The 25,788-nt window shown below is 38.4% G+C and overlaps 2 protein-coding genes across 4 annotated transcripts in view; one reads left to right on the top strand and one right to left on the bottom strand.

Moving 5' to 3' along the window:
* The window catches only part of LOC109428793 (pyruvate carboxylase, mitochondrial), a 66,979-nt gene that overhangs the window by 181 nt on the left and 41,010 nt on the right, over nucleotides 1-25,788 (top strand). The gene's annotated exons all lie outside the window — the stretch shown is intronic.
* Nucleotides 17-24,138, bottom strand: LOC115269414 (uncharacterized). The gene is made up of 3 exons (XM_062859243.1): nucleotides 23,647-24,138; nucleotides 23,513-23,579; nucleotides 17-23,458 (listed from the first exon to the last, which is right to left on the bottom strand). The coding sequence occupies exon 3, from the start codon at nucleotides 23,303-23,305 to the stop codon at nucleotides 18,407-18,409; it is 4,899 nt and encodes a 1,632-aa protein (XP_062715227.1). The 5' UTR covers nucleotides 23,306-23,458; nucleotides 23,513-23,579; nucleotides 23,647-24,138; the 3' UTR covers nucleotides 17-18,406.

Here is a 25,788-nt window from a genome sequence, read left to right as displayed (position 1 = left end):
CGTTTGTTTGCATAAGGTGGTTACTTTTGCGGTGCAACAATTAGAAGATGATACGTATTAACTCAAGGTTGATACCGGACCAGGCTGCCAGCTGGTAGGAAACGTACCAACCGGCAAGTAATATGAAATGCAGTGTGCCATGATAATAGAGGATGTGTTAATCAGGGTCAACCTGAAGTGTGTTCAACATGGAGCATGACTTTTCCATTGAATCAGCTGATCGGTTTTCGTAAATCCGCCAAGGACAAATGGGTAGATGTTTTTTTTTTTTGCTAAAAAGTATTGCGTAATAGGAAATGGTGCGTACTGTATATAGTGATTGGTGGGTGCGAATACAGTTTTCGATTGTGTTTACAGCTGCCGGGGACGAACCGATTGTATTGTTCCAGTTTATGATCCATATATGTACAGTGTAGGACAATACATTTGAAACTTTTACAATGCTTCATAGAAAATCATCAGCTTTCGAGGAAAAACTAAATATAAATTATTCATGAACCGATTTTGTTAAAACTTATTTCAAAAAGTTTTTTTTTTTTTTTTGCAAACTGCAAACTTTAAACGCATATGTTTTTTATCTGTTTAAAAAACTAAAAAAAATATCTAGTTTGTTGTCATTGAATCGATGATGTTGTCGGCTTAGATCTTGACCAGACAGAAAATATTAGAGGAAGAAAGAATAAAACTCACACACACTAGTTCGTTCCGAATTTGTGGTAAATTGTTCCCTTGGCGTAGCTAGGGAGGCGCACTCTAAAGTTTTAAAACTAGTCGAAGTAAAATACTATAATACTTTGAAAGAACTGGAGGCAATGCATCTTAAATTATAACTACGAATTTATCAATCGGTTAGTAAAAGGCATATGTTGATCAGAACTACATAGTCAGTCGTGCTCGGTAGTTTTTACCGGAGTCTCAGCTGCCGAGCGTTTGTTTTTTTTAATAGTGTTGTTTCGTTATATGTATTTTCATTGTAGGCTTCTGGTATTCTTCAGTGATTATTTTTTTATTTCTTGTTGGGTATCTATACTGCGATCAGTTGTTGAATGTATTGTGACGTATGAGCAATAATCAAACCTTGACTGTAAGCCTGATTCCAACACGGTGCGACAGTTCTTATGAACTGTACTACCGTAAACCGGGGTCAAATTGATCTCCGGGTTGAAATTGATCAGTCGTTTTTTCGTTAGATAAAGTATGTTTTAAATAGTTTCCTTACATATATCATTAAGCATAGGATTCCTACATCACGATACTTGTAAGTAAACTATGTAAAAAGTGCTTGATCTAACTGAAAAACGTCTGATGAATTTTGACCCAGAGATCAATTTGACCCCGGTTTACGGTACCGCATTGGGATATGTTCTCCATACATCAAGGGGTTCTATTAGCCTCTTGTCGTAGAACCTAATTCTTATAGCAGTATTTAATTGCCGGATAACGGCACAACAAATGTTCCGAGTATTCGTTATCTAAGTCGCAAAAACAACTTACATCATCCTGATGTTTTCCAATTAGCTTTAGATGATAACGGCTTGGACAATGGCCTTTGAAAAATCCAGTAAAAGTACTTAGATATCTTTCTGGTAACTCTAAGATTTGGCAAGTGTTTACAAAGTTTGGCTTTATAAAACGTTTGGACTGTCTCGCAAAAGTGGTGTTTTCCCAGTTGGATTTTATTTTCTCATGTTCTCATGTTTAAATTCTAAAAAAAAACAGCCAGATATAGCACAAAACGGTTCTGATCCTATGAACTGATGAGACGAATCGAGTCTTGATAGCATATTGGCTTGTTCGTTCCCAGCAATTCCACAGTGCCCTGGAATATAAAACAGCTTCACCTCATTACGGCTGTTGGAGTGTTAGAGTGAAATAGGTTGCCTGTACCAGTTATCGCATTACCTAAGAAGAACTATTTCTTCAAAAATAAGAAGAAGTCCGTCGAATGTCATCGACATGTCAAATGCTTTATTAGTTTTTAAACTGTACAGGAAAAATATTGAAACGGGTCCAAAACTACTTTTAGTATTTTTTACGGCGTGTGCCAATGATAAGAAACCCAGTTATGGACACATTTGTTAATTTAGGTTCCACTTCGCACTATTTACATGCATTCCTTATGGGATTAGCCATAACTGGTACACTATGGCGAAATAGGGTACAAGGAAGCCGAAAATATAAGGAAAATGATTTATTTCTGTCGTAATTTGAGCAAGTTGTAAAGTTTAAATGATTGGAATCATCTTTAGTGAACGTGAATTTTTTTGGTGATTTTCATCATTAAAGGTTAAAAATCGACTATGGCGAATTTGAGGTACTATAGCCATAACTGGTACACTGAGCCTAATACATTCCCAAACATTTCTAGAGGTGCATATTGCTGATTTCAAAGCATTTATGTCTGCCTTAGACTGTTCAATTGAAACGAGCATCTGACTTGAAAACTCCTCAAAAATGTTCAATCCAATGGAATGATGTCTTTAGACTGAGCAAATGATTTGAGTGTAAACTTGAATGCCCTTGAAGGCATCTCTGTAGAACCAAGTGTTTACATTGTTCAGCTCGTGCGGTGCGTTAGCAAACTGAATCGAATTTATCTCGCTTGAGAAATGAACCAAGATTTGGGTACATAGTGAAAAAATATTATATTAAAATATTCGGCCCACATTTAATTTGTAAAATAGTTATTATTCATTGAAAACAAATATACAAGTTCAAAATAGCGTCTTTGACCATCGCATCAAATGTTCAGTTATCGAAAAGTCAATTCGATATGTCCCAGAATCATGCCATTTATGATCATGTGTATAGACTACCCACTAAACGAGACGAATCATAGCATCTAAATAAAATAAACAATGTGACATTTTTATGTTCTTAAGTGCTAAAATTGAAATGAAATGTTACATAACTAATTATATTTAACATAGAGAACAATTCTAGAATTGTTTTTTCTCAGTAAAGCTCTCTGGTAAAGCTTTTCCGTGTATGGCTAAGAAAATAAATTCAAGTTTCCTAATAAAAAAAAAACATTTATGGACAATGATAAAATACATTGAATACAACATTTTCAAGATACACATTCGGTTCCCTCGAAAAATATTTCAAAAATGATTCCAGAATTCACCGAAAGTTTCTTCTTTTTCCCTTTACAACACTTTTCCCGGAGAATATTTCGGAAATTTTACCGAGGCATCCTTCAATTATTATTTGATTATTTTTTTCTCGAACAAATATTTAAATCAATATGAACCCTCGAGCAGTCGCATCTTCGAACACCTTCAGCAACACCACACTCACGCTGTGTACCACACGCAAGCATTCTTCATGGTGCGTGTATTGTGGTTGTTACCAAGTAATAGAATCTAACCTGACAAATGTTGTCCCACCAAAATATTGTCTAAGTCTTACATCCGCTTTCAAAACTACGTCAAAGCTTTAAATACCGTCGGTGGCTTGACGATATTCACCGTGGGTCTAAGAAGATTTGAGGCAAGTAAAGGCTGTCGTTTTACACCAATCTTATAAACATTGTTGGTACCGCTGTTAGTTGCCTCCATTGTAGGTTAGAATTAAAGTAATAACCACAAAAGTAGAACATTTTTTACAAACTTTGGTGATACAGTACAATTAGTAGAGGGTAGTAAGGTCGCCTGATTCCGTGGTAGGGTAAATGGTGCCCTATCACCGTGGAAGTAGGGATCAATTCACTGTAGAATAGAAATTTTATTCTATTTTGTTTGAAAATGATCAAAACCACCTTCGTTTATATTCATTTTGAGTAATAACTTGCAGGATTTATTTAGAAAACGAATGTTCAAATTATCATTTTTTTCTACTTATATGGACAACATGGAGCATGGTGAATGGAGTGGAGACCATTGATTTTTAGGGTATCCATTTACCGGGCCGGTGAATGGAGCCCTCACGGGGACTGGCGACTTGCTGTAGAATTTTTAAAGTTTTTCTAACTTTTGCAGATTTGCCACAATTTTGTTCTTGATTTCCTCATAAACGAATGAGAGAACTGAAAATTAAATAAACATTAAGTTTTTTTTGTATTTCTAGGGCGATTCATTTTTTTTATGGATATCCCTTTCGGGACGGAGAGCAAAAAAGTGAAATCTCCATACAAATGGCTCAACTTTAGCTCTCCAGAACTCTTAGATTTCCCAACAAAACCAGTACCAGTTATGAACACATTTTTTTAATTTGGGTTCCACTTCGCACTATTTACATGCATTCCTTATGGGATTAGCCATAACTGGTACACTATGGCGCATATAGCCGAGGCGGTAAACGCACGGGTATTCAGCATGACCATGCTGAGGGAGACGGGTTCGATTCCCGGTCGGTCCAGGATCTTTTCGTAAAGGAAATTTCCTTGACTTCCTTGGGCATAGAGTATCTTCGTGCCTGCCACACGATATACGCATGCAAAATGGTCATTGGCAGAGGAAGCTCTCAGTTAATAACTGTGGAAGTGCTCATAGAACACTAAGCTGAGATGCAGGCTTTGTCCCAGTGAGGACGTTACGCCAAGAAGAGGAGAGAGAGGAGAGGAGGTACACTATGGCGAAATAGGGTGCAAGGAAGTCGAAAAGTTAAGAAAAATGATTTTTTTTCTATCATAATTTGAGCAAATTAAGAAGTTTGAATGATTGCAACCATCTTCTGTGAACGTGACCTGTTGTTCACAAATATTTTCTTGCTGATTTGCATCACTAAAGGTTGAAAATCAACTATGGAGAATTTGAGGTACTATAACCATAACTGGTACACTGTGCCTACCCTTTATCTTTCGATTTCTAGCTTTGAATACCTAGATAAATCGGAAATAAAAATGTGCGACAGACAAAATTTTTCATGTTCTGCGGCTTTTGCCCACTTTTTGTTTACCTTGTTGTGGTAAATCTCACAGGCAACGTAAACAAAAGATTGTTGAAAAAGATGGAAAAAATATGCAAAACTGTTACCGCTCAACAGCACAATTATGATGGTTTGTCACGAAAAAGATATAAAGCAAATGCATATTTTCTGCTACCATCGTTTCGATCAATATAGGATCTTCTCCAGCGAATATGTAATGCATATATGTCATTTCCAACTATTCAACGATCACCATTTTTTTATTTCAATTTTTTGGCTCCAAAGAACAGATAAATTTTAAAGTAACGTTGAGGTATTCCTTAACAATTTGTAACATTTGTAACTAAAAACTAGGAACGACAGTTAAATGTTACAGCAAACATCGTCAAAACTACGTTTTTATATATGAATAAAAAAAAGTTTCCAATATGTTGGACGATACTGTATACAATATGTGATGCTGATTTACTTTGACGATAAGAATTTTCAAGCACTTGGCCATTAAGTTACTTTGCTTTATCGATGATTTTATTACAACCTCTTAGGTGGCTTCTAATTTGATCCGACATCAATTACCGTGCTCTATATGATTCAGAGCCCCGTTGAATCAGGCACAACTAGGCGCACATTCCATTTCAATGTCGAGCTGCAGGGAATTGCATATAATGATGATTACCTGCATGCGGATGTTTTGTATTTTTGCAACCTCTACATCGGTTCTAACTGTCTAATAGCTTGTGTAAACACTAACCTCAATCTGTTCCCGCGGCACAAAGTCCATTATCATTGGTGTCTTATCAACAAACTACAACGAGCGAGAATCGTACGATTTTCGTGTTTAAGACTAAATAAAACGAAAACAGCAAAATCATTAAAGTTTAAGATTCTACTTCATTATATTCCAGAAAACCGGATTGCCAAATTTCAACCAGTTAAAACCAGTTACCTGGTGGGGACTGAAATGATTATCCCGCACCGCCAATCTTGTTGTTGGTTATGTAACCGATCCGAGGCAGCGAATATATTTCTGATCGAAACCGCTTCGTTCTCTCCGAAATTAATTTACGACGATATGTGGAAGCGAGCGCCCAGAATTTGGCACCGTCACAAATGGATGCGCTTGATCCAGATAGCACCTATTTCATTCGGAGCTATTAATTCTGTGCACGCCGAAGAAAGCCGGTTCTATGCATGTGCTGTGCACCGACTGACGTGCTGCTGAGAAATAGACGTATAAAGCGGTCATTGGTCACTCGTTCGGTCAGAATCCAACCGAACCAATACACATCGCGTGAGTGACTGACTGATTCTATACGCATACGGTGTGACTGTCTGGAGAACTGACGTCGCCAATTACCTTGGAAAGGGTCAACCAGGCTTGTCTAGCTGGCGATGACGGAACAAAAGTTGTTCTGTTTGTAGAATCACGTTCTATTTTGGACTTGATTTGCTGTATCACGACTATTTCACGTTTCAAGATGATTGATCGTGTTTTATGTTATTGTTTTTGTTTATACATATTTTGTATATGCCTATGCCTTGTATGTAAACAAGATTCTAAATAAGTGTAACTTTTTGTTATTGTGGGTTTGTTTCTTATTTTAAGTATGAATTTCGGATTATTGAAGGTAAATCCTTACCTAAAATCATATGTGATCATATATCTCAAATAACAACAACTTGAATATTCTATTCTGATGGACAGTATTTGCCAACTTGTAATTGTGTGGAGCGGACCTGGTGTGATAATTAGAACACTTGACTATCACGCCGAGGACCTGGGATCGAATCCCACTCCCGACAAACTCACAAATGTGAGTTCTTCCTTCGGAAGGGAAGTAAAGCGTGGGTCCTGAGATGAACTAGCCTAGGGCTAAAAATCTCGTTAATACAGAAAAAAAAACTTGTAATTACCCTAAAATCTAAATTTCCCAATAAGAATAATATTGCAAAATAGTGTGAGGAAACTGATAATAAAAAAACACGCACACACACACACCTCATTCAAATAAGCAATGAAGAGATGGAAGCGCATGGTAGTTTTTGCGCGGATAGCATACAGCCAACTGTATGTACACTAAATTACTTTTTTTACACAACTTTTAACGCAATTTTTTGTACGACTTTTTAGGCGTTTTTGATTATTTGTGGAAAGCAAATAGTGAAAAAAAAAATCCTTTGGATTGTTTCGTGCGATTTCTCAAAGTAACTCGCAATTTTACACTAACTTTTTGCACAGACGCATCAATTGCGTAAAAACAGAATTTAGTGTAAATACTTATAAAACTACAACCTACACAGATAAAAATAATGAGATTTACACGTCATGTAAACTTCATTTTAGTCATGTAAATTTCATGTTATGATGATGATATATCATGTAAATTTGTGTTATATGTCATGTAAATATTCAGAGTCATGCTGAATTACATGACATATAATGGAAGTTTACATGATATTTTATGACTTTTACATGATATGTCATGTAAACTTCTGTGATATCCCACACTCCACTCATGTGCATTATATGTCACAGAAATTTACAATCTTTTTTCGATCTGTGTAAAGATTACATATTGCAAAACTGTCTAATAATATCTATAAATATCTGCATAATATCTATCAATGAAACAATACGTATGAAGTTGCCCTACTTGAGCTGTAATCCTATTTTTTTCGTCTCCCTTTTTCTACCACAAACTTACTGAACAATAGCGTGTCTCAAAATTGCACATGGTCAATAAGCTTGGGGGCTCACCCTGCAAGCGGTGGCTTCTATATTCGTCTGTTTTCCACTATAACTCAGTCAATTTTAAACCAATTGACTTGAAATGTTGTACACGGGTAGATACTATACCTATCTCACTGCATTCCAAAAATTGTGTCAATTGGTTCAAATTTGACTGAGTTATAGTGGAAAACAGACGAAAATAGAAGCCACCGCCCAAGTAGCGCGATTCCCTACCTGAAAAGTCCCCATCCCACTCATCTCTAGGCATCCATGAACTGAATGAGGTAGGAGCTTCATGATCATAACGACGTATAGAAGTTACAAGAATGGAATTACAATCTAGTCCTCGATGATCAATTTGACACCGGTTTACGGTAACTACTAGCGACTTTATCAACAGGTGCCATTTTGAGATGCCTTAGTAGGCCATGTCATTGTTAACAGTTATGTACTGACAATTCAATGATTTATACGAGCATAATACATAATCAAACACACGGCACATTTTCTATAACATTCAAGGGCTATTCCCATTACACCGTGCCCCGATCATCGATTTCTTTCATGCGATTACTATGGCGTGTTTCACATGACACCGTGCCGGGGCTCGGTCGGGCCCCGGCCTGACTAATGAGAAGCACGCCATAGATATCGTTAGAAAGAAATCGATGACCGGGGCACGGCCGGGACCCGGCACGGTCCCGGCCCGGTAAAGTGAGAAGACCGCTTTAGAAGGTGATATATTTCGCGAAACATGCCGTTTTTGTTTTTCAATTATCAAATCGTTCAAAGCCATGAATAAAACGATCTTATAGTCCCTCTGAATTTGATCTACATACAGGACGATAAAAATGACGTCACTTGTTCACGTTCAAAACTGTTGATTATCAATAATAGCCTACCTTGTCTTATTGTATGCCGTGTATGTGTTATAGCAGTGGTCACCAAACTGCGGCCCGCGGGCCGCATGCGGCCCTCGACCAGGTTTTGTGCGGCCCGCGAACTGATTTTGAAATGTATTAGAAAGTGGCCCACTCATAGATTCCATAATGAAAATCAGAAATTTTACTGTATTTTAAAACTTTCATGAGATTAAATATTTTGCCAATATCATGGAGAGTTTTTCTAAAGAAGTAAGAATTTTCAAAAGTTTCACAAGCTGTAAAGGACTACTTTTCTAATTTTGTTCCGAAAATATTCAAAACCATATTCAAAACTGTTGTTAGGAACGGTGTATTTCGCTCAAATAATGAGTTTAGGCTAAATTCCCTAGGTTCTCTGCCATAGATTTTGGGTGGCAGAACTCGGCATTGATAATTTGATTGATTTAACAAAAATGGATTTAAAATAATTTTGTTTTTATCGGCGAAAAAATCCTTACATTTGATATTTTTTATATTCGATATACTTTATATTCAGCACTTGTACCAAGAAGCTATTAAAAAAAAACAGAATATTTGCTTTACAATTTCTTTTAAAAGGAAGTGGGCCCAAACTTTCAGAATTTCGCTAAAAACTTCAGGGATTGGGCAAGATACTCTTCATTCCCCTAGCAATAGTTTTGAGAATTCCTCTTAAATATTTATTCAAATCGGCTACGAAAACTTGCAAACTTGCTGAAAATCATGTCTGTTAGTTTTTCTTCATTAGCGTCCTATAAAGAAAAACTTTTGAAAAATCATCATGGATTTCCAAAAAGTATCTCCAGGTAGATTTTCGGAATTTCTTCCGAAAACCCTGAAATCCCTACAAATCATTCTGAAATTTCTCAATATCTACGAAAAGTCCCAAAACATCTCATAGTTCTAAGTTTTTTTCAAATAAAGGATTGGAAATACTTTTCAGTAAATCCCTAAGCTACAGCAAGAAACTCCATTTGCTCAATATTATTAATACCAAGAAATAGAAAACTTAAATATTTCGGTGCTGATAACCCTGTTTTTAATTTCCTATGATTTCAAGGATTTTTCTTATAGTGAAAAAAAATCTCCTGATTACTTTTTTGCTCTTGTACAATATTTTTAGAAAATCAAACAAATTAATTTTGTGTTGAACCTTGAAAGTTGGGTTCTTTAGGGGTATCCAGATCATTTCATAATCAGATTCTCCGCCCAAAAATTAGTCGAAATCCAAAATTTCATAATTTTTGGAGTCCGGGAGCTATTTTTAAAATGCATTTAAAGTTTGTATGGGGAAATTTTTTTGTTCGGGTCGAACTGTCATTTTATCGATTGAACTGTCATTCTATCCACGAAAATTAAAACTATTTTGTTAATTTAACCATCAAAACAAAGGTATTGGAATCCAATCAAATCACGTTATACTCAGAAAAATGAGCTCTTTCGATAGGCTATAGAAAATAGCAATATTTTATTCACTAAACAACCCAATTGTTGAAAATAATCTCTTGCGGCCCGCAGTCTCTTTTCAACATTCAATTTTGGCTCGCAAAGACAGTTAGGCTGAGGATCACTGTGTTATAGTAATCAAATTGTTCTAACCTTGGATAACATTACCTTAACTCATTGGTTTATCTCATCCCAACCGTTTAAATCTGCCTCGGTGTATCATATTTTCGGTGTTGATAAGATAGTTCAAGTCAGTAAATATCTAAAAAACACATGCACTACTTTTTAGAATGTCTTGAATTGGAATTAACTATCTAAAAATTGGTATTCTTACGAAAGGTGTTTGTATTCGCGATTTGAATTTGGGATGAATTAACGGATTCGCTTTTTTCATTTTGCCACTGTTTCCTCTGGACTGTTTCACTGGTTCAGGACTTATACGTCTTTGTGCGGAGAAAGATTTGAGAAAATCGACAGCAAAGTAATATAAACGCGAAAATATGGCTCAACAGTGCGAAGCATGTCGAGAGAGCTAGCATTTCTAGAATTCTTCTCTAGGTAATTTCTGCATGAAAGGATTAAAAAAACAAAACCTAAAAATCAATAAATGATGTATTCATAATTCCTAAACAGGGAATTATCCGGGAGTACCCCTGTTAGAGCTCGGAATATTTACTTGATATATATTACCTTATATAAGGCAAACTTAATAAATAACAATACAAAAACAATACAGCAAATTGTAAAATAGGATTTTACAATGAATTGTATAGGTTATTAAGTATCGTAACAATACAAAAAATCATTTTTTTATACTAATAGTTTTGCAAAACCATACATTTTATTATAAATGATTTGTTGTAAATACTGATACGTGGGTTCAAATATACCGTACATTATATGATATATGTATAATTTTTTTTCCAGGCAATGTGTTGTTTTGGATTGTAATTTCAATACTGGCTATACATTACATTAAATAGTTTGGGAATGGTTCTATTTTTTATGTTGTATTGTTTTACATTACTAATTTCTGTAATTTGGGATTTTTTTTTCAAAAAGGGCTCGACTAACTTTCATGATCATCCACGTCAAAGTTTGGGCAGTCTCTGATTGCATTATCAGTTGAAGCTTAGGCTCCCATGCACCCTGCCAGATTATTGGGTTCAGAAAACTACCCAAGCAACACACATGTTATATAAAAGTTAAGACAGCGCAAGTTTTGGTTGTATATGAGTTTATTTGACGTTATTTCAACACAATGTTAGAATTACGTCAAATTAACTTCTATACAACCAAAACTTGCGCTGTCGTAACTCTTATATAACATGTGTGTTGCTTGGGTAACCATTATTTGTAGCAACACTTTGAGCGGCATGATGGAACTTTGCCGAGTGCACTAAGTGTTGTTAGACCACTGATGTAGTTACAGGAAGTGGGTGAAGCGGTAGATAAGTAATATTACGGCGTGCTTAACCGTTATTGCAATATTCGAGGCACCCGTTTAACTATCCAAGCAACATTTATAGTTTTGTGGCAATCCTGAAGTAATTTCTAAGACAGAATAATAAAACTTAGCAATAAAGCTCTTTGTTCTGCAAATTCGAGATAAAATAGGCATGAAATATCCATAAGACTAATCTGGCCCACTCTTTAGGAGATCTTCAAGGCTGCTTTTGAAGACTGCTTTGAAACTAGTTGTATTTTTGTACTTGCACTGATGATTGATTATAAGAACTTCAACTTTAACAAGAATAGCTTGAGGCATGTTGAGGGCCCATATAGCCGAGGCGATAAACGCACGAGTATTCAGCATGACCATGCTGAGGGTGACGGGTTCGATTCCCGGTCGGTCCAGGATCTTTTCGTAAAGGAAATTTCCTTGACTTTTCTTGGGCATAGAGTATCTTCGTGCCTGCCACACGATATACACATGCAAAATGGTCATTGGCAGAGGAAACTCTCAGTTAATAACTGTGGAAGTGCTCATAGAACACTAAGCTGAGAAGCAGGCTTTGTCCCAGTGAGGACGTTACGCCAAGAAGAGAGAGAGAGAGATGTTGATCTTTTAGCTGTCTTTCTCAAAAATGGTAGTAGTGCACAATAAATGAAATCTTTTACCTAGGCATTATGCAGATGTGAACTAGTTTTGTTTCATGCATGAAATGTAAATTGAACTGCGAATTAATTTTCATCAAATTGAAATGGCTAAAGCATTTAAATTGCCTGAATTGATGACAGAGAATCAAAATTTCCCGAGCCATACCACCTTTTTCGTTGATATGCCACCCAAAACATACGGAAATTACAAAGCGCCTCAAAAATTATATCAACTATTAATATACGAAGACATTAATTTTCTTTAAAAACAAAAGGCTACGCCACTTTTTAATTATTTCTAAACATGGATGTCGTTTTAAGCGAACAAAACTCATGCAGCCGCCATCAATTGTTATTGCGTTTAACCCAAACCACCTCAAAACAACGATGGAACCAAGTTGCCATGCACGTAATCTATAGCATTTATTGAAGATTGTTTGAACTAGTGATGATCTTAAGGCAGATTTGTTCGTCTTGCATGAAACTTATTCGTTTTATTCAAGAGTAACAGCCTCTGACAATTGCTTATTTACCTTTTTGGAGTAGAAAGTTGTTTCTGTACATTTTGCGAATTCTATAGCGAAACTATAGTGTACCGTAAAATGGGGTAACTTTGATAGTTTTTCAGCGAATTTTCTCAATATTTTTACATGTAATAGTATTTCCCAGAGTTTTATATTTTTAAAACAAGTACTGGGGTATCAGTTATCAATTGCAATTAAAAGATTCGATAATCTGAAATATTTTGGGTAACTTTTAGTTTTTCATATAACCAGAAATCAGATTTTCATTTTGGGGTAACTTTGATAATTCCCTTAAAACACATAAAATCTCAAAAACTTATCACGGATTGAAATCTTAGGAGTAAACATATGATTAGAGAAGGCTTGTGGAATATGTCAGAAAGATTTTTTATATCAAAACATTGATTTTTTACTAAATTCTACATATATAAATGAGTTTGTGCAGTATTGAGTGCAAAACACAATAAATTTAGGTATCAAAAATCATTATCTTTGTAATAATAAATGCTTGACGGTACATCAACATATGATTACATGCTATTCATGGTTAGTTCTCTTTTTTTGGGTAGTTTTTCAATGTTTTATTTACAAATTTTGAACAACACATATTTATCTACATGAAATTACAAGGGCATTGCATACTTTTAGGCGTTTATCAATGTATGGAGATTTACATCCCAATTTACAAAATTGCTTCCATTTCGTAAAAACACACTTCGTTAAGAGATTTAAGGCCAGATTTGGAATCTACTATGATGAATCTATCGAGAATAAGAGTCCATTCATTGAAAAAATAGTTGTAACGAAGTCGTATAGCAGATTGTTTGAAGGGGTTGATAAATGACAAAAATATCAATAATTTTTATTTTATGTCCAAAAACTTGTATATAAACTAGATTTTAACGAAAATACGTCCAAGATGAACTTTCATATATAAAGAATAGATTTACGTTTGCCTTTTTCTCAACTGGTTGAAGGAATCATAGTTATAAGATAAATTATACAATGCCTGCCGCACTATCAAAGTTACCCGCATTATCAAAGATACCCCGTTTTACGGTATTTAATAAGTGCATTACTAAAATTTACGAAAATTACACTATTTAGCAAGAGCATGAGAAGAGTCACAGTAAGTACCCATTTCATCTTCGATTTAAGTTGCTGTGGCCTGTGTGAGTAACTGGCTGAAGGTAGAACAACAGCAGCAAGCTACTTGTATTTTTTATTGGCTATAAAATAAATATTTCGTCGATATGATTAGGTACTTTTGAGCACCAAAACGGCAAAATTAACAGTGAGCAAAAATGTTTAATTGTTTATATTTGCATGAGAAAGCTGTTCACAATCAATTTGTTGCAAATTTATTATATGAGGTTTTCAGATAATTCGTTGTTTTATTATTCCGCTTAGTTCTTGTTCCAGAGTAGTGGCTCTAGTTCAAGAATTTAAAGCTTTAAGAAGTTTTTAAAGGAGAACAATTCAGGTGAATAAATTGTACTTGAATAAACGCAGCATAAACTTTTAATAAAATTAGTTGAAAATAACTTCAAATACGTCTTAAAACTTATTATAAGATTAAATGCCTTAGTGAATCAAGTTGTTTTATGTGCGATTTTCAAATTTATCTTGAAGAAGACTTAAAAACCGCATACAAACGGAGATTGTTTTCTGTTAATAAAAACAACTATAAATGTTTCATGAATTTTTCATGCTATAATAAAGCTTCCATAAAAATTAACAAATCTAAAAGGAATTTAAATTGTTACTTGGGTACATAACAAACGTTAGCGTCAAATTATAAAAGTACAGTTTATCAACTAGTTATGTTTCAGGGGTCCAAATTTGAGAAAGATCGGGCTGTTCTCTATGAAGTTAGATAGATACTAGAAAAAAAAAACATAATTATCCGATGGCAAACTTTAAACTGCAATATCTCTGGGATCAATTGCTGGAAAACAATTAATCCCACATTTTGACCACTGATACACAACTAGTTGATCTGTAAGTTGATCAGTCAGTGAAAATTTGAGATTTTTTTATGCATTTTTCCAAAAGTTATAGCCAGTTGAGCATTTTTTTTTTTAAGTGAAAATTTTTCTCGGTTCAGTAAACACCCAGTAGTAACAAATAAAACGGAAACATGCCAAACTGAATGAATAATAAAACATAAGATAAATAAAGGTACTCTTACACTAGTATACATTAATTTCATTTTAAACCATTATCACACGTTATAAGTCAATTTGGTATCCATATTATTTAATAATCTAAATATCAGAGAATTGATTAAAACCCAACATTTCATCGGAGCCCTGGAACTGTTTTTAAATTGCATTCAAAGTTTATCTGGGTAATGGTTTTTCTTCGGGGCAATCTGTCATTTTATCCGTGGAAATTAAAACTGATTTGTTTATTTGACTATCAAAATAAGAGCACTGAGATGCAATAAATGTGTGTCATACTCAGTAAAGTACGCTTTTCTGATTTACTTATGGAAACAAACAAACTTTTAATTACCAAACAACCCAATTATTGCGTCACAATATTGACGAAAAAGCGCTGTGTCATTCAAAACACATAATCATATTTATGGGCGCTCCAGTGTACAATACAGGAAACCGATTATGCAAATTCAGTTCAACAACACGTAATACATAACGCGTCCAGCCTTGATATTGAATATCTCGTTGACCGCTAGCACGCTCCCCCTCGCTATCAGTAGTGCGAATTAATTCCACTTATTAAATCAGCACAACAGCTGATGATGGCGTGAATGCGCCCCAGCGCCAGCATCACTCATTGCTACACTTTTACAGTTGGGTCTTGTATCAGATGCAGTCACCCACTGGACGCCCATCAAAATTTCTCAGCATCTGTTGGGCGGTAATAGACGAATAGTCAATTATGTGAATTTATTGGTGAGATGATACGAAGAATAAATTACAAAATTCCTACAAGAAAGCATAATTTTAGTAGGTGACAATAATGAATATGTTTCGTTTTACTTGTAGTAATTCGTTACCGCTCAACCGTTCTAGTTGATGCGTTGATTCTACAACTTATAAATTCTTCCTGCAATAATTCGTGTTATATAACGGGTAAATAATGGTTTTTGATAAAGCATAGTTAAGTTGCTCACCCTGTGACAAGTGTCGTAGTTCAATTTAGTGTTTAAGTGTATGTATCCTAGTTACTAGTTTTGAATGCACTTCCTTAAATTTATGCCTTATCTGTAATTTTATATATATCTACGAATTCATGTGTAGTACAATTCCAGCAAGCTACTTCAAAAACTGCAATAAGAAACAACTAGCATATAGATCACGAGTTTCACCATTTAGATGTTTAAATTACTTGCATGGTATCTAAACAGTTAGATAATAAGTAGCACTTGGAATTCATTTCATTAGAGCATAAGTAATTCACTTAATCCAAATTATTTTAATTTTAGCTTCTAGAGTGATCTGCATGTCATCACATTCACTTGCTTGTTCTGTGTCCCTATTGTTTCTACCTACGGGGTCTGACGTCTATCGTGCACGAAACAATCCCTTTGATGGCCGTCGGGTGTGGTCGAAACTGGGGCATCGGGGGCTCGACGGAGTGTCGACGTAGCGGAATCAACAGCGCCCCCCAGAATGCGCTCCTGGTCGTCTGGATGCGCATTTTCTTCGACGCCTACGTCAAGCACGGCGAGCTTAACTGTTGGTCGTTCGTATATGCCACTGGAAGTTTGCACTGTAGCGCTCCGTACTTGTCCATCTGTACTCTTCTTGATACCTATTACCCTCCCCTTAGGCCAGCAGTTCCGGGCAAGCTTAGGATCCACTATTATAACAATATCGTTGACCTTGATTGGCTTGGTTTCTGTAAACCATTTGGTTCGGCGGGTGATTGATGGCAGGTAATCCTGTAGCCAAAGCTTCCAAAAACGATTGGCCAAGATTTGGGAGAAATGCCAACTGCTCTTCAATGTTCTAGGACTATCATCAAGCGGAACCCATGACCTCATCCCATTGCTTGACCCCAAAAGAAAATGGTTGCGCGTCAAGACTGGAGATTGATCATTATCGATAGGGATCGACGTCAACGGTCGAGAATTAATAATATTCTCAACCTCATTAAGCATGTTTTCCAGGACTTCGTGTGGCATACTTTCGCTAGGTTTGATCCGGTCTAAGTTCTGCTTAACCGTTCTGACCAAGCGTTCCCACGCTCCACCCATGTGTGGAGATGCGGGAGGGATGAACGTCCAGGTAGTATTCGAAGTGGTGAATTCCTTTGCCAGTCTCTCATTATCTAAGTTCTTCATTGCGGTCTCCAATTCTGAGCATGCTCCCTGAAAGTTCGTACCTCTGTCACTGTAAATAACAGCAGGTGTACCTCTTCTGGCCATAACGTTTCTTATAGCCATAATACAGGAATTGGTGGTCATGGAGTGCACAACTTGAAGATGGATAGCCCGCGTGGTAAGGCAAGTTGCTAGGAGGACCCACCGCTTTTCAGACCTGCGCCCAACACTGACTGATAAAGGCCCAAAATAATCGACACCCATATGGCTAAATGGAGGGCTGTAGGCGGCCAGACGAGCCACAGGCAAATTACCCATAATGGGTGCCAGAGGGCGTATGCGATCATTCTTGCACTGCTGGCAATCACGACGGATCTTGTTGAAGGTGGCCTTTAAACGTGATATGACGTACCGCTGTCGAAGCTCGTTGAGGACAGTGTTATGATTTTGGTGGTGATACATTCGATGATAATGACCCACTACCAGTCGGGTGACTTGATGATTCCTTGGAAGAATGATTGGGTTGACAGCATGTTGATCGACGAACGGACAGGCGGCGGTTCGGCCTCGCATACGGAGGACATCATGTTCATCGAGGAAGGGACAAAGCTGATATATTGGGCTACTCTTTGGTACCGACATCTCATTAGGGGAGACTGGGGAGACTTGATCCCTTTTTCTTAATTTGCCTGTAACATTAAGAAAAAACACAAAACTAGATCCATTTTTCTTACAGAATGGCAGGTAAACATCTATTGCAAGTTTATACACAACATAAGGCCTTTAAATTATTGTTAAAGTTTTCAAAACTGTGTTTTTATGGAGGCATGTCTTATGATGTATTTTTCAAAAATGGGTCACAATTGATCCCCTTTTGAGCACATGTTTAATTTAAAGGGAAAATAACTCCAGATGCTTCCTGTTCATTTTCTTTTCAAGTTTTCTTACATTTTTTATGAATATGGTGTATTTGAAATTATAAGATTTCCTTAAATTGTTAAGGGTATGCCATATTTGGAAAATGGGGAGACTTGATCCCCCTTTTAATGGTGTGTAATAAAATTATAATTATCTGACAAGTTTTATCATTAAATATACTAGAATTTCGAGTAAATAGAGACTTCCAAATTGAGTTTTATTTTTCACATGTATAATGTGTGTGTAATCCTCGAGGGATCAAGTCTCCCCATGTCACTGTTGTATACACTAAGCTACATTAATTGAAATATTTATATAACAACCTTATTTGGATAAATACGTTTGATAGTATTTTATTTATACTATGTGCTGTGAAATTTTGACACGATTTGGTTCAATTTTCACAAAGTTATTGAGATTTTTCGGAATCGCCTAAAAGATTTCTGAAGGACTGAAAACAAACCATCAGCCATTAAAAAATAATGCAATACACAATTGAAATCAATTGTAGCCACAACATTGTCGTCTCTCCAGATGTTGTTTTGGAAAAAATATGCTAGAAGAAAATTGTTTTAGATTCCGAGAAAATATGGGGGGAACAAGTCTCCCCAGGGATCAAGTCTCCTCAGTCTCCCCTACCGTTTGATACGCGCTTATTTGTCAATACTGCTATTTCATCCGCGTATGCACAGCATTGTGCAAAACGGTACAAATATCTTTCTGCTCGTACTAGTTCGCAAGTCGTAAGTGATCCTTTGCTTCGCTGCTCAGCATCAGAAATTCTTACGTTGCTAATGAAGCGGAAAACTAATGCTACCCGTCGCACTAGAGGTGTCCACTGGGAAAAGTTTTCTGGATCTATAACAGGACCGGGCACTATAACGTGGACGAGTAGATGTGGACGAAGTTCCTCATTGGTCGCTTTTGGAGCCGCTAACTCTACCGGCCATTCGTTGATTGGTTTCTTCAAAAAATCAGGTCCAGTAAACCATCGACTAGTATTCCTCAAGTCAGGAACCCGCTTCCACTTCGTTCCTTCGTCGGCTACATTGGATTGGGTTCGGAGCCATTGCCATTCGTGCATTTCGGTAGTGTCAAGTATCTCGCTGATCCGGAAGGCTACAAATTGACTATACCGGCGATGGTCGCTATTAATCCAACTGATAACGTCGCTAGAATCGGTCCAGAAGAAACGTCTGTCTACCTTTACAGTCAGCGATTTGAGTATACTGGTGGAAAATCGGGCTCCAATAACACAAGCTTGAAGTTCGGAACGGGGAATCGATAAGAATTTTAACGGAGCAACTCTGGTTTTAGATCCCACCAACGCAGTTTCAGTCAAGTTGCCTTGCTGAAATCGGAGGTACACTACCGCTGCAAATCCATTTTCACTCGCATCAACAAATACATGCATTTGCACCTCCATAGCACTTTCGATCGATATCGTTGACCTGTAGCACCGAGGAACTTCCACCTTTTCTACCTCAGGCAACACTTTCAGCCACTGCAACCACTTTTCAAATTGAATTTCCTCAATAGGATCGTCCCAGGTTACAGACGTTCTCCAGATCTCTTGCAAAATCACTTTAAGGAACATAAGGAAGTGACCTATGAGCCCCAATGGATCAAATATCATCATTAGGGTTCTCAACACTTCACGTTTGGTCGGAATTCGCATTCCTGATATCAACTCAGGATCATATCGTGGCGATACCTTAAAGGTGAAGCAATCCGTGTTTGTATTCCACCATAATCCAAGCACTTTCTCAGTCACACCTTCTTCGGCTATTGTTAGATCTTTTTCCTCCGTTTTCGGTTCGTCCAGCGCTTCTAGAAGAGTTGCAGAATTCGAAATCCAATTCCTCATTTCGAATCCGGCTGCTGCATGGATTTGTTTTACGTTGCTTGCTAAGGCAATGGCTTCTCCTTCAGTTTCGACACTCGAAAGCATGTCATCGACGTAATGTTGATCAACTATTGCCCGAACCGCCGTAGGAAGCTCGTGTTCAAATTGTTTGGCGTTGATGTTTTTAACATATTGGGCTATAGTCGGCGCACACGAAACTCCAAAAGGCAATACCAGCATTTCGAAGACTTGTGGACTTGTATCATGTTCGTTCTCTTTCCAGAAGAAGCGCAATCGAGTATCTTTGCTAAGCAATATTTGCAAGTACATTTCACGGATATCTCCGCATATTCCGATACGGAATTCTCGAAATTGAATGAGCACCGTAAGGAGAGACGTAAGGAGATCTGGACCTTTTAGAAGTAACGAATTGAGTGATATTCCATATGCACAGGCTGCTGCATCCCATACCAGCCTAACCTTATTCGGCTTGTTGGGATTCATAACTGGAAAGACCGGTAAGTACCACTCGCGAGCTGGACGAACGTTGAGTTCAGGTTCCGTCAGCTTTCGCACGTACCCTTTAGACACGTAATCTGCCATTTTTTGTTGGATAGTTGCCGATAGTTGCTTGTCCTGATTCATTCGTCTATCTAGACATTGCCATCGCTTGTATGCCATATCTTTGCTGTTTGGAAGACGTACGTTTTCATACTTCCAAAGTAGTCTCGCTTCATATCGTCCTGCTTTAGGTATGGTCTGCTTTTCCAGGAGTTCTACGGCACGTTGTTCTTCGGGCGATCGAAGAGTCTTGTTCGGAGTTAAAATCCCCAGGCTGTCAAGGTCAAAATAGGTTTTCATCGCAAGATGCAGGTTTTCATCGGTTTGTGGATTACAGCCACAAACTTTTATAGTGTGTACATTGACGTAATTTGAGCTTCGCCGCTTTTGGTTACAACTGCCATAGATTATCCATCCTAGTTGCGTTTTGACGGCGATGGGTTCGCGTGGTTTTCCTTCTCGACTTTTCAGCACATGTCCGAGATACGCATTATCCAGCCCGATAAGGATACGAGGACAGACATTGATGTAAGACTCCACTGGTAATCCGCTAAGGTAACTGAATCGTTCTTGTAGTTCAGAAAGCACCATGGTTTGCGGGCGTAGTTGTAGGTCGTGAATTGTCTGCACATTTGTCAACTGGTGTCGCCTAGAGTCGAATCCTACAGCAGATATCTCCACGGCAACCTTTCGAGATTCGTCTTCCACTCGGTTCGTGCCCCCCGTCCATTTAAGGCACAGGGATGACTTTGGGCCCCAAACTCCTATTTCGTCTGCGAGACTTTGTTCCATTAGTGTCAGCTCTGACCCGTCGTCTATGAACGCATAGGTTCGTATTACTTTTGAAGGTCCATGAATCAATACCGGTACAATTCTGAACAGTATCTCATTGGTTTGAGTCATGTGGATGTTGCAACTACCAAACGCGTCGGCAGGTGTTTCCGATGGTCCATTTGAAACATGCGATCTCTCATTGTGTAACAAGGGATGATGTAGAAAGGTGCATCCTCTTGTACCGCACGGTTTTTGCTGACGACACACTCCGTTATGCCTACGTAAGCATTTCCTGCATAGCTTCGCCTCTCTAACTACGTCCCATTTAGCGTCCAGAGTGAGTTCAGTAAATCGTTTGCATTTGGCCACTGATTGGCATTCGTTTTTGCAAACGATACACTCTGGTAGTTCTACTAACGATGAACTTTGCGATCCTGGCCTGTCTGCTTGTAATGATCGCAGATTTGTACAGTCAGCGTCAGCATGCACGTTGATGAATCCATCGCTTTTTGTCCATCGGCTTCTGGCTGAGGTACTGGAAGTTTGCATTACGGTGCTGGCGTCTTCTGCGATTGCATATAACCAAGAACTGAAGTCCGTAAGGTTTGGCGCTGGGTTATTCCTGGAATGCTTCGCCCAATCCAATTTCAAACCGGGGGGAAGCCGATCGATCAGTTCAAACTTCAACGATGCATTGTATACGAAATCTTGAACGCCACACGCTTCGATGGTTGCGACCAAATTTTCTATGGTCAACGCAAAGTTGATCAAGGTGTCAAGTTTCTCGACTTGCGGTGCTGGCAGTGATCTGATCTTCCTAATCGACGCGTGCACAATCGCTTCGGGTCTACCATACAGCATTTTTAACGTAGACATCACACCGGCAACGTTAGTCGGATGAAGGAGCCGACATCGTACGGCTTCGAGGGCTTTGCCTTTTAAGCATTTTCGAATACGAAGCATGTTTTCCTCGTTAGAAAAACCACACATGTGTGTCGAAGAATTGTACGTCGAATAAAACAGAGGCCAATCCTCTGCATTCCCGCTGAATTCCGGAAGATCTTTGGGCACGACCTGCCGCGCCGCTAATTGACTCCGATTTAGAACGCATAAAGAATCTTCGTCTAGATGTTGGTCATGTTCTGGCTCGTCGATTAACGATGGGTAGCGTTCACGTCGTTGTATTCGATCTGACCCGGAACTAATATGCTGTTGATTTCTTATCTCTGACTGCGCAGGTTGCTGAAAATGAACTTTCGCTGCTGATGGGCAGCCTAGAGTTCTTGTCGGGTAGGACTGCATCCGTGTTCCAGACCGCAGCTCGGACCGGGATATACTGAAAGTATCCATCATTCGGTGGGATTGCATATTGGTACCACGTGCCGCTGCCGAATCTGATCTTGGTGCTTGACGATTGATTTGACTCCGTGGCGTAGAGCGTTGATTTGGCGCAAACCCATGAAGCGTTTCATGGCCCGTATTTCCGCCGATAGCAGGATTTGGTCGCACATCCTCTTCGACAAGCCCAGAGTCGCCCTCACCACATTGATCCGTCTCTCTCAGCCAACCTTGAATTTTTACTATTTCGTTGGTGGCCATAGAATCATCGCTTGTTACCGTTCCAACGTCGTCGTCTTCTTCGTCCAGAATGCGATATTTTTCTTCTAAAAACCTTTTTTCCAGTTCCTTTAATTCTTCTAGTTTCTGTAGCCGACGATCGATTCTTCGCTGCTCACTTCGCTTGCTGCTCGTTTTTCCAAGAGACCTCTTAGAACTCAACTGATTGGACGATGGATCTTGATGTAGAATCTCACAATGCGCTGACGTCCCGTGCAGCTGTCTGCTTTCTTCCGCACACGCAGGGCAGACCCAGCTATAATCTGCTATACCACTAGTCACATCAACGCACGAAAAGTGATACCATAGACTGCAATTATCGCATTGCACCATCCTGCTATTGTCGCGATCGTTGCACATTTCGCAATGGCTAAATCTAGTGACTCTGACTCGTATACTGGACAATGTCGTACCGGCTGGAGCCGTCGATAATTGTTGAGGGTCGACAGGGACTGCAGCCCTTGGATTAGTTACTTGCTTTGGCTTGGTTCCCGTCGTACGATCCTCGGCGACGGCACCGACTGCATCATCTGCCTTGGGATTCAGGACCGTTTTTGTAGGCTGTAGAGCTGCTGCGCATTCTGCGCCAGTTACCTGATTCGCAGCATCCTTCGCTCCGCTTTTCGCTTTATCCACGATCGTAAGGCTGTCGATTCCGGTGACTACAGCTGCCTCAGTAGCCTGGCGTTCGGTTCTGTTTCCTGACTTCCCACTGGTAGTGCTCATGGTGTCCAGCTACCGATTAGCACCAGTCGTCTAATACTTGGCGTTCTTTGAAGATGCTTACAAGAATTTTGTAAGATGTTGGGCGGTAATAGACGAATAGTCAATTATGTGAATTTATTGGTGAGATGATACGAAGAATAAATTACAAAATTCCTACAAGAAAGCATAATTTTAGTAGGTGACAATAATGAATATGTTTCGTTTTACTTGTAGTAATTCGTTACCGCTCAACCGTTCTAGTTGATGCGTTGATTCTTCAACTTATAAATTCTTCCTGCAATAATTCGTGTTATATAACGGTTAAATAATGGTTTTTGATAAAGCATAGTTAAGTTGCTCACCCTGTGACAAGTGTCGTAGTTCAATTTAGTGTTTAAGTGTATGTATCCTAGTTACTAGTTTTGAATGCACTTCCTTAAATTTATGCCTTATCTGTAATTTTATATATATCTACGAATTCATGTGTAGTACAATTCCAGCAAGCTACTTCAAAAACTGCAATAAGAAACAACTAGCATATAGATCACGAGTTTCACCATTTAGATGTTTAAATTACTTGCATGGTATCTAAACAGTTAGATAATAAGTAGCACTTGGAATTCATTTCATTAGAGCATAAGTAATTCACTTAATCCAAATTATTTTAATTTTAGCTTCTAGAGTGATCTGCATGTCATCACATTCACTTGCTTGTTCTGTGTCCCTATTGTTTCTACCTACGGGGTCTGACGTCTATCGTGCACGAAACAATCCCTTTGATGGCCGTCGGGTGTGGTCGAAACTGGGGCATCGGGGGCTCGACGGAGTGTCGACGTAGCGGAATCGAATATTTTTTAACGCGGTTGGTATATAATAAAAGCTATCGTCACATTCCGAAATGGAACTATATTAATAAGAAAAGAAGTTATAACAAACCCGACTGTAATTACCATCCAAGCCTACATATCTGTCCTATCTGCAAAAGCACTTCAACAACTCTCATTGGGATAGATATTTATATGTGGATAATTTACCTAAAGAGCTAATTCGAATTGATATGCTATTTCACAGAATTTATTAAACAGGTTTACTGAGTTTGACAACAATCAACGATAGCGATAAAAAAAGTTCGAATTGTTGAGTTAGTGATATGTTTTGTGAAAAAAATGGTAATATATTGTTATTTTTTCTATTTAACTAGTTCTTTGAGCACCAATCGAGTTGCTGCTAGCTAACGTCAATACATAAGACAGGCGACACGATGTCAAGGCAATCATTTTTTCTCTCTCTATCTTAATCGCCACCGATGCCATTGAGACAATTTGCAAGGGTCAATGTTGTTCCAATAGAGAAGGCTCACATTTCAAGTCCGCGGCTTTCGTTACCGCCATGAAACACGATGTCCATATACCGCAAGAAGGCTCTATATATGGTTTATATTTACCGACCGCCGACCGGTGCCTGTTACGTTTTTCCGCGACACTCTGTCAAGCCAAGTGAACTGAACATCTCCGGCTTGTAGCCAAGCCCCTTTGGTGTTATCAAATGTGCCGCACGTTGCTATCAGAGTCCGCGCGTGAGCCATTTATAACGATCCAAATAAATTCGGCATTATATTTCGCGTTCCGTTGAGTGGATCTTTGACCCAGAAGTGGAAAGAGTGGTTCGATTATTGTTGTTATTCTTTTTTAATGTTTGTTGAAAAAAATACTTACAGCTTGAATATTGACGATTTCATGAATTTCTAGACTTTAGTGCAGTTTGGTTTTGGTGAGATACAATTTGCACACTCACTAATATTAGTAGGCGTATGCATCACAACGTTTGACATTTTACCAAAACAAGTGAGACGAACTCACAAAATATCTTGCATACCTAATATGGCCTGTAACGAGCTGTTTCTCTTCGGAAAGATTTCGTGTTCCGCAAACTACCGTTGATAGTAGATGCAATAATGGATAGTGTGCTGGATGCTGTGTTTGTATGGCCTACGGTCGCAGCGGGGCGGATATCAGTTGGGGGGCTGCTGGGTTCGTGATTGGGGTAAGGAGTCGTTCGGAGTCGAGAGACACGTAGGGGTGGAGGCTGGGATTTTGAGTCTGCAGGACCACTGGTGAAATAGGGGTATTGGGAAGGGCAACATGTGTGGGGACTGATTGATGCAAGGCGGGTATCTGAAAGTGCTTTGGAGACAATTATTTTGAAAAATTAACTTAAAAATTTGGAGCGCTCTCGCCGACCAACAAAAAGGCCGGTTTCTACCCGGGTTGTCCCTCCTAGTTCCGCGAGCCATCTTTTGAACATGGATTCACTGATTCATGCCTGTCGTGCCCTGTCCGTACGGACTGAGTGATTCCCCACCTTTATCGTAGATTTTCAAGCTTTCTGACTATGCCCGGGGGTTCAAGAAGTGCAACATGCAGTACACGCTATCGTCCGTATCATAACCGGCTCACTCATACGCCCAGATTGGTTCCGACTCCATGAATCTCCACATTGCTTCT

This window comes from Aedes albopictus, chromosome 3 (genome assembly GCF_035046485.1).
Source record: "Aedes albopictus strain Foshan chromosome 3, AalbF5, whole genome shotgun sequence".
In the NCBI taxonomy this organism is placed as follows: Eukaryota; Metazoa; Arthropoda; class Insecta; order Diptera; family Culicidae; genus Aedes; species Aedes albopictus.
The sequence above is the reverse complement of the archived record's forward strand: the minus strand, read 5'-3'. Positions and strand labels throughout refer to the sequence as shown.